Genomic DNA, 13,837 nt, shown 5'->3' with positions numbered 1-13,837 from the left:
AGGTTAAAGGAACTGTGGCGACATTTATTTAAAAAAGAAAGCGCAAATAAACATTAACTTATTGTTAACTTGAAATTTATTTATTTAGACTGTTCAGTCTATGTTAACTGTTCATTTTATTGGTTATTTTAAGTTTTTATTATGTGTGACATGTTCGAAACCAATCTGTTTTATCTAATTTTAACCTCATGCAGTATTGATGTATTGCCACCAGGTGGCGACGTCGAGTAAATCACTTTTTGAAGCAGCAGCCGTGAAGAAGAACACTTTCAAAGAGGAAGGAATTCATCAGACCTCTCACTCCGCTGCTGTTTTCGCGGAACGGCTTGAATCAGCCTTTGCGTCTCGCTGCTGTGCGATCTTTCCGGTCCGTATAGACGATCTTTGACCTGAGCGGGGCACTCTGTGTCAACATAAGAGATGAACAACAACCGGGCGTCATCAGATCCTAAACTACACCCGACGTCTGTCTTCCGTCCCGATGCGCGTGAGCACGTAGCAGCAGGTTAGCAAGAGGGTGTTTTTATTTACCAATAAAATATAGGAAAAGACACCTGTAGTTTCAGCTAACGCAGCTTATTCGCTAGCTAACGTTAGCTGGGTGAATTAACGGTTACCGAGCGGGGCTTCACGGCTGTTAGCGGCCGGTGGCGGTTGGGAACACCTGGCAGGTACCTGCAGGTACTAACGGTGTTTTTTTGGTGGGGAGGGAGTTTTTCTAGATTTTGTGGAAACAGTATTTTAATACAGATGAAAATACAACTTCCATTCTGACAGTTGCTTTATTTTGTAATATTTGAGTGAGGTGTTTCCTCTAAAGTGGCTGTTTGTAACGAGGCTGTTTTGTTTGACAGCAGCAGCGATGCAGACATAAAGCCCCGATGGAGAGGAAGCGGTAAGAGAGTCCTCCTTTTCTTCTGCTCATCTGTTGCTTCTGCATGTCTGTGTGGCTTCAGGCTGGATGTGACCACGTGACTCAGACCTCCAGGAGGAGATCACTTCTTCTTTCCCCACGAAGCAGCTGCTGTTCAGCTGCAGTGGAGGAGGAGGAGGGAGGGTCGCCTGCACTTTCTCTCATGGCTTCCCCAAATATCTTCCATCCTGTATCAAAACCGCTTATCCTATTCAGGGTCGGGGGCGCGGGCAGGCTTCACCTGGACAGGTGTCCATTTTCTCGCAGGTCACATCTTGAGACCGGCATTCTTTAACACCTCGAGAGGACGGCCCGGCGCCGGGAATGGAACCTGATACCGATGCCTCTGCAGCACCGGGCAGCCCCCTCTCTTTAACGTCTGTTGTGTTCTTCAGGATGCTTTTACTTTGTAGTTTTCTCCTTTTTTAACTATCAGTTTACGGACAATAACAGTAAGAAAGTACCTGAAGGTTAATTAAAGGTTAAAGTTAGGTCGTCAAGTGATCAACCTCTTCATCTACTGTGTTTCCCGATCGATGGATCGATCTCTCAGCTCTGGGGATGACGGCAGCGGTGGCGAGCGAGGCCTGCTCCACAGCTGGAGGGGCTACTCGTACAGCGTCACCCCGGAGAGGCTGCTCCTCCCTGGGCCCGTGCTGCAGGTCGCCCTGGGCAGGCGGCACGGCGTCCTGCTGGTGGAAGGTAGCGTTGTGGGGTTTTTAACACTTATTTTGGGGTATTTTTTGTCCTCTGTCACAAACAGACTGTAGAAAGTTGACTGGAAACGAGGGAGAGAAGTGGTAAACATCAATACATAGTCAAGTTCATGTTAATTGATTTTAGTATTTGCTTTTCTACATCTGCAAATATGTCCTTTTTTTATGAGAACATCTTTGATCTTTGTGCTCCCGAACTAGGAGGGCAGGTGTACAGTTTTGGGGAGTTGACGTGGAAGCAAAGTCAAGTGCCCGAGCCGGCGAAGCCCGTCCTGGAGAGCGCGCTCAGCGGCCAGCGGGTGGTCGCCGTCGCAGCCGGAAGCTTCCACAGCGGCGCCGTGACGGAGGACGGCGGCGTTCACATGTGGGGGGACAACGCCTCGGGCCAGTGCGGCTTGTCGGGCCTCAGCACCGTCCCCAACCCCACGCCGGTCGCCCTGGTGGACGCCGACGCCGCCCCCCCGCTGAGCGTCCCGGTGCTGGAGCTGGCCTGCGGCGAGCGGCACACCCTGGCGCTGTCGGCCCAGCGGGAGGTGTGGGCGTGGGGCAGCGGCTGTCAGCTGGGCCTCAACGCCGCCGCCTTTCCCGTCTGGAAACCGCAAAAGGTCGAGCACCTGGCGGGCAGGTATGTGCTGCAGGTGGCCTGCGGGGCCTCGCACAGCCTGGCCCTGGTGCGCTGCTTGGGCCCTCAGGACGTCCACCGCCCCCCGGTGGACAAATGCAGACAGTGCAACCAGCTGCTGTACACGATGACGGACAAAGAGGACCACGTCATCATCTCCGACGGTCACTACTGCCCACTGGGCGTGGAGCTGACTGAGGACGAGGGGGGGCTGGAGGCCCCCGCTCTGGCTCAGGGGCTCAAAATGTCCCCGTCCGAGCCGCTCCTCCACACCTCCACCTCAAGCTCCCCAGCACCGACGACAGCCCACCTCTCTCAGGACTCTGAGAAAGAGGATTCGGCCTTTGCCAACGGAGCGCTGACGGCCTCGGACTCCGCGCCCTCGGCTCAGTCTGCAGGCGGCGTTGCCTCCGGGGTCAAGAGTTCACCCTATCCAGACGAGCAGGCCGTCCAAGACTATCTAAAGAAACTGCTGGAGGCGGAGCAGATGGCGAAGGATGGAGGAACGCACGCTCTGCTGGTGAGATGACGGCATGAAATGGAAACGTAAAGCACCAGTCGGGTGGTTCCAGTCAACTTTTCTTGCATCACAACTTAAAAGGAAGTTTGCATGTCCTCTCTTGAATATTGTGTTTCCCTTCTAGCTCTCAGACGGAGGCCTGACCTCCTCCTCTCCCGGCTCCACGCTCAACAGCCTGGTGGCCTCCTGCGCCTCCGCCGTGGGCGAACGGGTCGCCTCCACCTACGAGGCCCTGTCCCTCAAGAAGATGATGACCTACCTGCCCTCGGGCGCGGCGGGGCTCCCGGGTGTCGTGGGCGACACGGCACCGCGGCGCGTCCTCCTGGAGGTCTCCACGCAGGCCAAGAAGAGCTCCAGCACGGGGGACATCCGAGAGGAGGAGGCGGAGGGTCTGCGGCGCCGCCTCTCGCTCCCGGGACTCCTCTCTCAGGGTAGATACGCTCTTCACCTCTTATCCACCTCCTATAACCTGATGCGTAAGTACTGCTTACGCGTGTGTGTGTGTGTGTGCGCTTCAGGCTTCCTCATGCAGCTTATTTGTGTCACACCTGTCGATTCTGTGTGTGTGTCCTCCAGGAAGTGAGTAGAAGAATGTGGTGAAAGTTCTTCCTCTAAGACGTTGTCAGTAGAATTTGAAGGCTTTCTGTAGTTATTTATTCATTTCTGCTGCACTCGGGCTGCAGCTCATGACTCTTTTTATATTAAGTTGTAACTTGCTATTTTTAAAATGCTCCCAAAGGGATGACAGGGTTGTCATCTCTTAAAAGTTGCTCCCATGATTAACTCCATCATCAAACGGACCATTCTGACTCCATCTCGGTGCCGTCGGCGCTCCTCGTCTGTGGGTCCGGTGGAGCGAGGTTATCCCCTCTGACTGACGCCTTTGTGTGGTCTCAAGCTGAGGAATGCAGATTGACGTTAAGCCTCCAACATGACGTGTATAAGTGATGCTTAATGAAGCTGAATGGAAGTGTGTAGGAGAGTGCATTATGGGATAGTCAGGACTAAGCAGGTGGAGAACCTAGATTACATGGATGGACTTTCCCCCCCCCCTCTCATCATATCGCTCTTTCCTCATTGAGATTATTTAAGAATATATTTATATATATATTAATTTTATTTTCTTAATTTAGATATACTTATTTATATATTTATATCCAGTAAATGAAAAAATATTCTCTAAAATATAAAGTTATAATTCTTTTAAATTGAATCTCAAGTCCCAAATAAATATAAAAAAATTGGAACAATGTTTTATTTTAGGAATCAAAATGTCAGAATTGGTCCTGAAGAAGCAAAACAACTTCCTGTCTGTCACGGATCAGTCGCCTGTCTGTTCTGCTGCTGCCTTCAGGCTCCTTCCCTCAGTCGCCTGTCTGTTCTGCTGCTGCCTTCAGGCTCCTTCCCTCAGTCGCCTGTCTGTTCTGCTGCTGCCTTCAGGCTCCTTCCCTCAGTCGCCTGTTTGTCCCGACCCGCCTGATCGATACCGCACAACCATGTTTACGTTTTGAAGCTTCTTTGCACCTGAAATACAAAGACTGTTTCCTTTGTGTGTGTGTGTCCCCCCACAGTGTCCCCGCGGCTGCTGAGGAAAGCCTGCCGTCCCAGGATGCGTGCGGTCGCCCTCACCCCACTGGGGGGGGCGGTCCCCGAGGCCCACGAGGTGTTCCCCACCCTGCAGACGGAGGTGTGGAGTTGGGGCCACAGCGAGCACGGACAGCTGGGACACGGAGACAGCCTGGCCAGGTCGGACCAACGGACAATAAAACGAGAACACGATGAAGAGCTCCGACGAGGAGGAAACGTGATGATCACATTGATATCTGAGTGTGTGTGTGTGTGTGTCTGCAGGTCACAGCCGCTGTGCATCAAGAGTCTGAACGTCAAGGAGGTGGTGCGGGTGGCGGCCGGCGCTCATCATTCCCTCGCTCTGACCGCTCAGTCTCAGGTGAGTCCCCGCTGCTTTTTAATCATGTGACCAGACGCCCTGAGCTGCGTTGACCTCCACGCCCGTGTGGTTACCTTCAGGTGTTCTCTTGGGGAAGCAACAGCTTTGGTCAGCTTGGACACATGGAGGCCCCCAGCACGGTGCCCCGCCTCGCGAAGGTGAGGGGACCTCCACCTGGACAACACGCACTGATACGGGAGGCCTCGTGGTTCACGGTCCTCTCTGCCTCCCCCCAGCTGTCCGAGGGGATCCGGGTCTGGGACATAAGCGCCGGAGAGAGACACACCCTCCTGCTGGCAGACGGAGACTGCTTCCGGCCCATCATCTATTACAGCGGGCAGCAGGTGAAGGAGGAGAAGGAGGAGGAGAGCCAACGGGAAGAAGGGGAGGAGGAGGAGGAGGAGCAGGCGGGGCGCTACACCCAGCAGCCTGTGCTCCTGCCGTTCTGCATGGAGGTGAGCCCAAAGCAGCGCAGCGGGCCGAGGGGTTCTGTTCTCCCAGCTCGGAGCAGCAGTTCTTCCAGCGGGATGAAGCCTCTGGGCGTCGTGACCGCCACGGAAAGGCTTCACAGACCGGTTCTGAGTCGGCAGTAAATCCTGCAGCGTGTTCTCCTCGCCCCGCAGCTCGGCTACGTGAGCAACGTGTTCGCGGGCGGCGAGCGCTGCGTGGCGCTGTCGGACATGAACGTGATGGGCTTCATCGCCAGCCTCCACGAGCTGGCCTCGGCCGAGAGGAAGTTCTACTGCAAGCTGTGTCACATCAAGACGCAGATAATCCGCCCCCTGCTGGAGCTCGGTAAGACGGACCCCCAGCGAGAGCCTCTCTCCCTCTGTGTTGGCGTGGGCCGTCATGTTCCCGTGCGCTCGCCGTCTCTCCTCCAGAGTCTCTGAGCTCGGCGCTCGGCCAGCCGGCCGCCGGCCTCCTGGACGCTCTGGTGGGCCGCTTCAGCCTCCTGTGTCACCTGACGGGGCAGCACGCCGCCAGCCTCACCGCCAACCTGCGGCGCGTCCGCGACGTCAACAGCCTGCTGGTCCTCGACCACGCCGCCATCTTCCTCGACTCCTACAGCGAGTACGTGATCTCTGTTGTTGTGAAACGTTAATTATTAATATAGACGTGTGTCTGACACTTCTCTTTCTCATTCAAGGTACTGCAGCGCGGTGGGCAACTTCCAGGTGATGGGAGGCTTCCACACCCTGACCAAGCCCTCGCTGTGAGCGCACACACACACACACACACACACACACGCAGCAGCAGCTTTGATGAGCTGCCGTGGCTCATACGACCATAAACACTTCTAACGCTGTTTCTTTCTAAAGAGATTTCTTCGGGAAGAGCCCCGAGCTGCTCAAGAGGCTGTCTGAGTGCAGCGAGGAGAACCCCGCCATGGCCGACCTCCTGGTGGCGCTCTTCTACCTCCCGACTCGCCACCTGCACGAATACGGCCGGCTGCTGCTCAAACTGGCCACCTGCTTCGAGGTGGTGGGTGTGCATGAAGTATTGGAACATCGACTTTGAGAGAAATAATTGTTGTTGGTACCAAATCAGGAATAATTTACAATGATGTCCTCTTTTAAATCTCTCTCTCTCTATATATATATATTTATCTACTCAGTGCTCCAATGACTACCAGAAGCTGCAGGACAGCTGCTCCCAGTTCGAAGCGTTAGCCCTCAAGCTGAAGAGAAAAATGAAGGACGCCGACAACACCTTTAATTTCTGGAAGACTTTCCCCGGCAAGATGACGGTAAACTCGCCGTGTGTGTTTTTTCATCAGCACCATCCAAGTGTGTCCTTCACATGGAGTCCTCGAGGTGTCACATGACGTCTGAATGGGCTCCTTGTCTGGTCCTCAGGACTCCCTGAGGAAGCCTCACCGCCGGCTGATCTGCGAGAGCAGCAACAAAGCGCTGACGCTGCAGAACGCCGGCAGGTTCTCCGTCAACTGGTTCATCGTCTTCAACGACTCTCTGGTTCACGCACAGGTCAGCTCCACACACACACACACACACACCTTTCATCTTGTCCGTATTGCAGCCGCTATAACTCGGTGTGTCTCAAGCGTCTGTCTGTGCTTTGCCTCCGTGCTGTCAGGGCGTGGCACCTTGTAAAAACCTTGTAAGTATCCAGCCAACTGTCAGCACGGCTACCTGTACTCTCCCCTGTGTGTGTGTGTGTGTGTGTGTGTGTGTGTGGGGGGGCTCACGATAGAACTTGTCATCTTGGGGTTGGCTCTTATCTTCTGTTGTTGCAACCACATAAGATGCATATATCTCTCAAACAGTCAAAGTTTTGTGTTGTCGCTATTTAGATTAAACATGATCTATATTTTACAATTGATTTTAGCTGCTGATTTATTTTAAATATACCATTACAATAATAAGTTATTATAATCCGTGGCGCATTTTGTAAAAATCAATTTAAATCCTCTAAATGACACACTGAGAAAATCAAGATATTTAATTCATTCTAAAATCATAATCTAATTGAGATTGACATCCGATTCCTGCACATCAATTACTATAAAGCTCCGACGTGAACATGTGACCCCTCCCCCCTCCTCCTCGAGGCTGCATGGGAGGATGAATGTGACTCCGCGGGTTGTCATGCATTCCCCTCCAGCTCAGAGTAAACCTGCAGCCATGGAGGAGCATCTGTTTCCTGTCGGAGCCTTTTGGTTCTCGGGTTGTTGCTCGTGAACTTCAGGTACCAACAGGGTCGGGTTCACTCCTCCAAAGCAACTTCCTTTCCCTTCTTCCCCGTTTTGTCCCCCCCCCTTCCCCCCTGTCTCTTCTCGTCCTGCACATTCCAGCCCCTCGACTACATGTCTGTGATTAGAAACGTGCATTAAATACGTATCGGTATTTCATCGTCTCCTTGAAATGAAATCTTTCTGAACGTTCCTCTTAATTCTGAGTGTTGATGGTTGTGGGCGTATTCATAGCTCCAGTGACTGTCCCTCGGTGTGCTCTGACACTCACCTCCTCTCTCCTCCTCCTCCGCCTCCAGTTCTCCACCCACCACGTCTTCCCCTTGGCCACGCTGTGGGTGGAGCTCATCCCAGAGGAGGTCACGTGCCCGTAAGTCCTCACGTGTGGAATACTGGAAATATAAGAACTATTCGGATTGTAGAAACCTTTTTGAAAACGCACCTCGTCTTTTACATATTTACAGAATTCTGACTTAATCTTGACACGGCTGTAAAAATCATTCGTGTGTATTTTGCTTCCGATAGACCCAGAATTATACACATTATTGTACATATCCTAATGTATGTATTTAGCTTTTGAGCGTTGTTTTCTTATTTCTCTACGGACATGATAATATAAAGTTGTCACACATGCATGTTGTGTGATTTGTCTGCAGACACGGGCTCAAGGTGATCACACCAGAGGAGACGTTCACGCTGCTGGCCTCCTCCCCCATGGAGAAGGTTTCTAATGCCGCTCGATGCTCACCTACAATAAACAGATATGCGCTGTCTTTATTTATTTAAAGTGTGTTTGTATCCCCTTGTAGACCAAGTGGCTTCGCTCCATCAACCAGGCGGTGGAGCAGGCGCTGAGCGGGGGGGCGCAGGACGGGGGGGCGCCGGGCGGGGGGGCGCCGGGCGGCTCGGCTCTCAAGCCGGACCCCCCCGCCTCCAGGACGGCCTCGCACACTTTCTATAAGGACGGGCGGCTGAAGGAGGCGACGTACGAAGGCCGCTGGGTCGCCGGGAAGCCCGACGGCAGGTTGGACACGCCCACTTCCTGTCTGCAGGTTCATGGAGTAAAAAGTTGTGATTGTGATTGATTATTTTATTGATTTTTCCAGTGGTGTGTTGAAATGGCCCGATGGGAGAATATACACGGGGGCGTTCAGGAACGGGCTGGAAGACGGGTGAGTGCTCGTATTCAGTGGACACCATGTTGGATCGGCCTCCTCACGCCTCCTCACGCCGCTTTACGCCTCCTCACGCCTCCTCGCGCCGCTTTACGCCTCCTCACGCCGCTTTACGCCTCCTCACGCCTCCTCACGCCGCTTTACGCCTCCTCGCGCCGCTTTACGCCTCCTCACTCCTCCTCACGCCGCTTTACGCCTCCTCACGCCGCTTTACGCCTCCTCGCGCCGCTTTACGCCTCCTCGCGCCGCTTTACGCCTCCTCGCGCCGCTTTACGCCTCCTCACGCCTCTCCGTGTGTCTCCGTAGCTTCGGAGAATTCGTGGCTCCCAATAAGACGCTCGACAAGAACGATCAGTATCTCGGTCACTGGAAAGAAGGCAAGATGCACGGCCTCGGGACATACAGGTGTGTGTGTGTGTGAGTCGGGAGCTTGGCTGTCTGGATGGAGGTAGCTCTAACGCCCCCTCGGCTGTCTGCAGGTATGCCAGCGGTGAGGTCTACGACGGGTCCTTCCAGGACAGCATGCGCCACGGCCACGGCGTGCTGCGCAGCGGCAAGCTCAACACCTCCTCCCCCAGCGTCTTCATCGGCCAGTGGCTGCAGGACAAGAAGACCGGCTACGGGGTCTTCGACGACATCACAAAGTACGGCAAGCTGTCCCCAAATCACGAGGAAACGCCGGCGGCCGCTTGTCAACGCGTGTTCTCTTTGTGCAGAGGGGAGAAGTACATGGGCATGTGGCAGGAGCACCTGCGGCAGGGCACCGGCGTGGTCGTCACTCAGTTCGGCCTTTATTATGAAGGAGCCTTCAAAGACAACAAGATGACGGTGAGCTCGTCCTCTGCACACCGTCAACCACTCGTGTTGAGGGGGACCGACGGATATTAAAATGAGTCTCTCTGGGTCTGTTTAACGTTGGAAAAACTTCACTTCCCAGCTCCTAAAAATGCTGGAGTGCCATTTAGGATAAATGTGGCGAGAGGAAATGAAGGTGGACTTTTTGTTTTTTTAGGGCACCGGGATCCTCCTGTCAGAGGACGACACCACGTACGAGGGGGAGTTCTCTGACGACTGGACCCTCAATGGAAAGGTGACCAATTAAACAATGTCTATACATATATATATATATACTTTTATTTTCACTTATTTTGGCATACTATACTATGACTTTTATTTTGACATATTTTGGCATACTATACTGTGACCTTTATCTTGACATACTATTTTGACAGGGAACGCTCACCATGGCCAACGGCGACTACCTGGAGGGCTCCTTCAGCGGCGAGTGGGGCTCGGGCCTCAAGGTCACGGGCTCCTACTTCAAGCCACACCTGTTCGACACCGACAAGGAGAAGACCCGCGCCGTGTAAGCTCCCCGGGCCTCTGAAACAAACAGAACAATAAGATGCAGTACAATTAATGTGTGTGTGTGCGGCTGCAGGAAGCTGGGCTCTCTGTATGTGTGTCCGGAGGACAAGTGGCGGGCGGTGTTCGAGGAGTGTTGGAGTCGGCTGGGCTGCGAGGCGGCGGGTCGAGGGGAGAACCGGAAGGCCTGGGAGAACATCGCCGTGGCCCTCACCACCAGCCGACAACACATCGCAGACAGGTACACACACACACACACACACACTTGTGTCTTGTTGGCTGTCGTTCACTTTAAGGGAACATGGAAGTGTTTTCCCCCCAGTCCGGAGACGTTGTCTCTGAGTCACAGCAGAACCCTGGAGAGCCTGGAGGTCGTCCCGACGCACGAGGGGCCGATCACCATGGAGAGATACCACGCCACCCGCCTCTACCTACTCATGGTGAGGCCACACCCTCACGGAGCTCAGCCTGAACCCAAAGCCGCGATCGGAACATCTGGACTTTGAAATATCTCCGCGAGGCTTCTCTGTTTTTAAGTTCACAAGCTTCAGGAACTAAACGTCCCTTCATAAAGCGTCCGTGTGAATGAAATGTGATTCTGTCTCGGCTCGTAAACGCGATCTTCCTCCACGCCCTCCAGGCGTGCGACACCCCGCTCCACCCGCTGGGCCGCCTGGTGGAGACCCTGGTGGCGGTCTACAGGATGACCTACGTGGGCGTGGGAGCGAACCGCCGGCTGCTGCCTCAGGCCGTCAACGAGATCAAGTCCTACCTCAACCGCATCTTCCAGATCGTCAGGTTTCTGTTCCCAGACCTGCCAGAAGAGGGCGGTCTCATCCCAGAGCCCACGACCCCGCAGGAGCCGGGCTCCGCCGACGCCCCGCTCGCCTCCCCAAAGCCTAGGTAAAGACCAGGCCACGCCCCCTTCCCCAGGCAGGCTCCCGGTGGCGTCCCGTTGAATGCTCCCGTGTGTCTCCTCAGCCGCGTGGCGAGCAGCTCGGCGCTGCTGCTGCCCGTGCTGCTGCCGCGGCTCTACCCGCCGCTCTTCACCCTCTACGCGCTGGAGAAGGAGAAGGAGGACGACGTCTACTGGGAGTGCGTCCTGCGCCTCAACAAGCAGCCCGACATGGCGCTGCTCGCCTTCCTGGGCGTTCAGCAGTACGACACACACACACACTGGCAACAGAGAGTGTCTTCATTCAAAGATTTACATTTTAAATCATTACTTCCTCTCCTCCCAGAAAGTTTTGGCCTGTTTCCTTTCCCGTCGCCATGGCTACACCGGGGGAGAAGCAGCAGGTGAACTCTCACTTTAAGTACAAGAAAGCTAAAATGCTAAAACTATTTAGTATTATATATATATATATAATGGTTTTGGAAAAATAAGCGATGAATTTTAAATAATCCCTCATTAAATTCATTGTTAGCTGCAGCCCAAACATCATGTGTGTTACGTGTGTCTGAACTCTTCCTAATGCATCTAGTTTTAAACTCTTAGCTAATTAAATACAGTATTTCCTCGTCTCATATACCTCACATAATTCAGTCCGGGACCGTTTGTGAACCTGGTTCTGGTCTCCAGGTCCTCTCCGGCACGAAGGACGCCTGCTTCTCCTCCGCGGTGGAAACTCTTCAACAGATCAGGTTCCTCTCGACAACTTTAATAAACACCTCAAGTGCTTTTTGTGTGTTTTTTTTTATTTTTAACCCTGCCGTCCGTCCGCAGCACGACGTTCACCCCGTCGGACAAGCTGCAGGTGATCCAGCTCACCTTCGAGGAGATCACCCAGGAGGTCCAGGCGCTGCTGCAGCAGGACTTCCTGTGGTCCATGGACGACCTCTTCCCCGTCTTCCTCTACGTGGTCCTGCGAGCACGGTCAGCCGCGGCGGAGAGAACATATGGACAACTACTGAGAAGCACTTAGATGTCCAACGCTTTAACTTTAATTCATTAGTTTCCTGGCAATTCTGTTATTATTTTCCCGTGCATCAAAGTAAACTGAATATATTTAAACTTTAGTTTAGGTCAATTATAACGGGCTTTATAATAACAGATTAAAAAGACATTATTCGATGATGAAAGTTCCATTTTATTTTAATGTTTCAGATTCCTTGTATCGTATGAAACATACAAATGTGTTGTTCTCAGAATCAGGAACTTGGGGTCAGAGGTCAGCCTGATCGAAGACCTGATGGACCCCTGCGTGCAGCACGGAGAGCACGGCATCATGTTCACCACCCTGAAGGTAGACGTGACTACCAGCATCTATCGACGCATTATACCCACAATGCACTGGTGTTTATGGGTCTTTCCCACCTCCAGGCTTGTTACTACCAGATCCAGCATGAGAAGATCACTTAAGACTAGCGGGGGGCGGTACTTCCTGCTCTCCCGGCCAATCGGAGGGCCAGGATCAGCCGGGTGACGGAGGCGAGCGGCGGCCAATGGGAAGCAGAGGATCCTCTGAACAGGTTGTTGACGGCTCCATCTGCTGCGGGACCCTCCTCTCGTGCACCTCCTCAGCGACCCGGACCCGCCTCCCATCCCCCGACACGTCCAGATTAAACTGTCCACGGCTCAAAGACCCCGGAGGACACGCCGAGGTCCACCGGGGGTCATTCCTCTAGTGCCAACGGGGACGAGTGTTCTCCGGCTGCTCTGCTCAGTCGGCACGCCGGGAGATAACGCACCTCCTGCAGAAGAAACTGTTTGAGGAGAACACCTCCTTTTTTATCCTGCAGTGTTTCATGACTCGTGAAAACACGTGTTCACTTTATCAGACTGACGACGGTGTGTTTACCACACAGCTGCTCCTGTGATCCTGTATTATTAATGTAAACTGACTCGATTATAACTCTAAATTAAATTATACTCGTTCTCAGCCGTCAGCACAATAAAGTTAAACCCAGTTAGTGGCTGAGTTCTCCGGCTGGATCACCGACTTGTTGACTTGTTGCACATCACTTTTTACCAAAATGGACTAAAGTAAATCAAAAGGTCTTAAAGTAGAAGAAAAAGCCCAAAACGGACTGAAAGATGAAGTTGTACTTTTTTATAAAATGCTAAATGATCCTTCTCAGAATTAAATAAACTCTTACAGTATGTGTTAGACGGGCTGTTTTGGAGATGCACGTTTTATTATTTTACTGGAGCCGACTCCCCAAAGCTGTCCTTGTTGGATTTATCGGTAACTTTTGTCTTTTTTTTTTAACCAGCGTGTTGACCGTCAGGTCCTCGTCCAACAGAAATGAGCCTCTTGGTATTGATCGTTCTGCGTGAACATTCCTCACGGAGCACCGTATCTTCTGATGCACCGGCCTGCCTGCTTTTAAAGAACCAATGCGAAAGGTCAAAGGTCGCTTCACTTGAGAGCCGAGCAGCTTGAGGTGAACACGGTTAAAGACGCGAAGGTCAACGCCTGACCATCTGGTGGCGATGAGCCCTCCTCTTCGGGATCGACCTCTAACTGACCCGAGGTCGTGTCTTAGATCTGAAGATGATCATAAGCTCATGCCGGGGTCACGGACTCATGTTGTTTACCAGTCAACAAGCAGTGGTTCAGCCGGCTGACGCGTCTCACCTGTCTCACCTGTGTGTCTTCTTCATGTCAAATGTATTTAAAAAAACAGGCGGCAATAAACTCATTGGATGGACGTTGCTAACTCATCCGCTCCTTGAATACAATCTGTTGCTTCTCTCTTCTATCTTTCTGAGAACCGTCCCACAAGGACTCCTTGTCGTCAGAGAGATGCTGTGAGTGTTCGGGGAACCGCGAGAAGTCAGGAGGGAACATCGTGTTTGGATTCATCCAGGAGAACCCCCCCCCCCCCCCAAATCTGTTCATTAGTTTGAATACGGACTGAAGTG

At 52.9% G+C, this 13,837-nt stretch overlaps 1 protein-coding gene across 5 annotated transcripts; it reads left to right on the top strand.

The window, feature by feature from the left end:
- The first annotated feature begins 319 nt into the window (after nt 1-319).
- On the top strand, nt 320-13,636 carry als2b (alsin Rho guanine nucleotide exchange factor ALS2 b). 5 transcript variants are annotated; one of them, XM_056430828.1, is made up of 34 exons: nt 320-505; nt 858-895; nt 1,467-1,615; nt 1,831-2,771; nt 2,896-3,247; nt 4,343-4,517; nt 4,623-4,719; nt 4,800-4,877; nt 4,956-5,174; nt 5,343-5,514; nt 5,601-5,790; nt 5,867-5,932; nt 6,039-6,201; nt 6,335-6,466; nt 6,576-6,704; nt 6,814-6,837; nt 7,729-7,799; nt 8,086-8,152; nt 8,239-8,453; nt 8,536-8,601; nt 8,911-9,009; nt 9,084-9,248; nt 9,321-9,432; nt 9,617-9,694; nt 9,837-9,970; nt 10,046-10,210; nt 10,292-10,409; nt 10,610-10,872; nt 10,951-11,127; nt 11,211-11,268; nt 11,552-11,613; nt 11,696-11,845; nt 12,119-12,215; nt 12,293-13,636. In XM_056430828.1, exons 2-34 carry the CDS (start codon nt 882-884, stop codon nt 12,329-12,331), a joined length of 5,037 nt encoding a protein of 1,678 aa, XP_056286803.1. In that variant the 5' UTR covers nt 320-505; nt 858-881; the 3' UTR covers nt 12,332-13,636. The 5 variants fall into 5 exon arrangements, with proteins under 5 accessions (XP_056286803.1, XP_056286802.1, XP_056286805.1 ...); XM_056430827.1 differs by having other exon boundaries at nt 855-895; XM_056430830.1 differs by lacking the exons at nt 320-505; nt 858-895 and having other exon boundaries at nt 914-1,615; nt 2,896-3,202.
- Nucleotides 13,637-13,837: the final 201 nt, after the last annotated feature.

This window comes from Pseudoliparis swirei, chromosome 14 (assembly GCF_029220125.1).
Source record: "Pseudoliparis swirei isolate HS2019 ecotype Mariana Trench chromosome 14, NWPU_hadal_v1, whole genome shotgun sequence".
Classification (NCBI taxonomy): domain Eukaryota; kingdom Metazoa; phylum Chordata; class Actinopteri; order Perciformes; family Liparidae; genus Pseudoliparis; species Pseudoliparis swirei.
This window is presented reverse-complemented; position numbering and strand designations above follow the sequence as displayed.

Coding starts and splice junctions, on each gene's coding strand:
- als2b (XM_056430826.1), top strand. CDS start 1,450: ATGGATCGATCTCTCAGCTCTGGGGATGACGGCAGCGGTGGCGAGCGA. Junction 7,800..8,085: donor CCAGAGGAGGTCACGTGCCC/GTAAGTCCTCAC, acceptor ATTTGTCTGCAG/ACACGGGCTCAAGGTGATCA. Junction 9,433..9,616: donor TCAAAGACAACAAGATGACG/GTGAGCTCGTCC, acceptor TTGTTTTTTTAG/GGCACCGGGATCCTCCTGTC.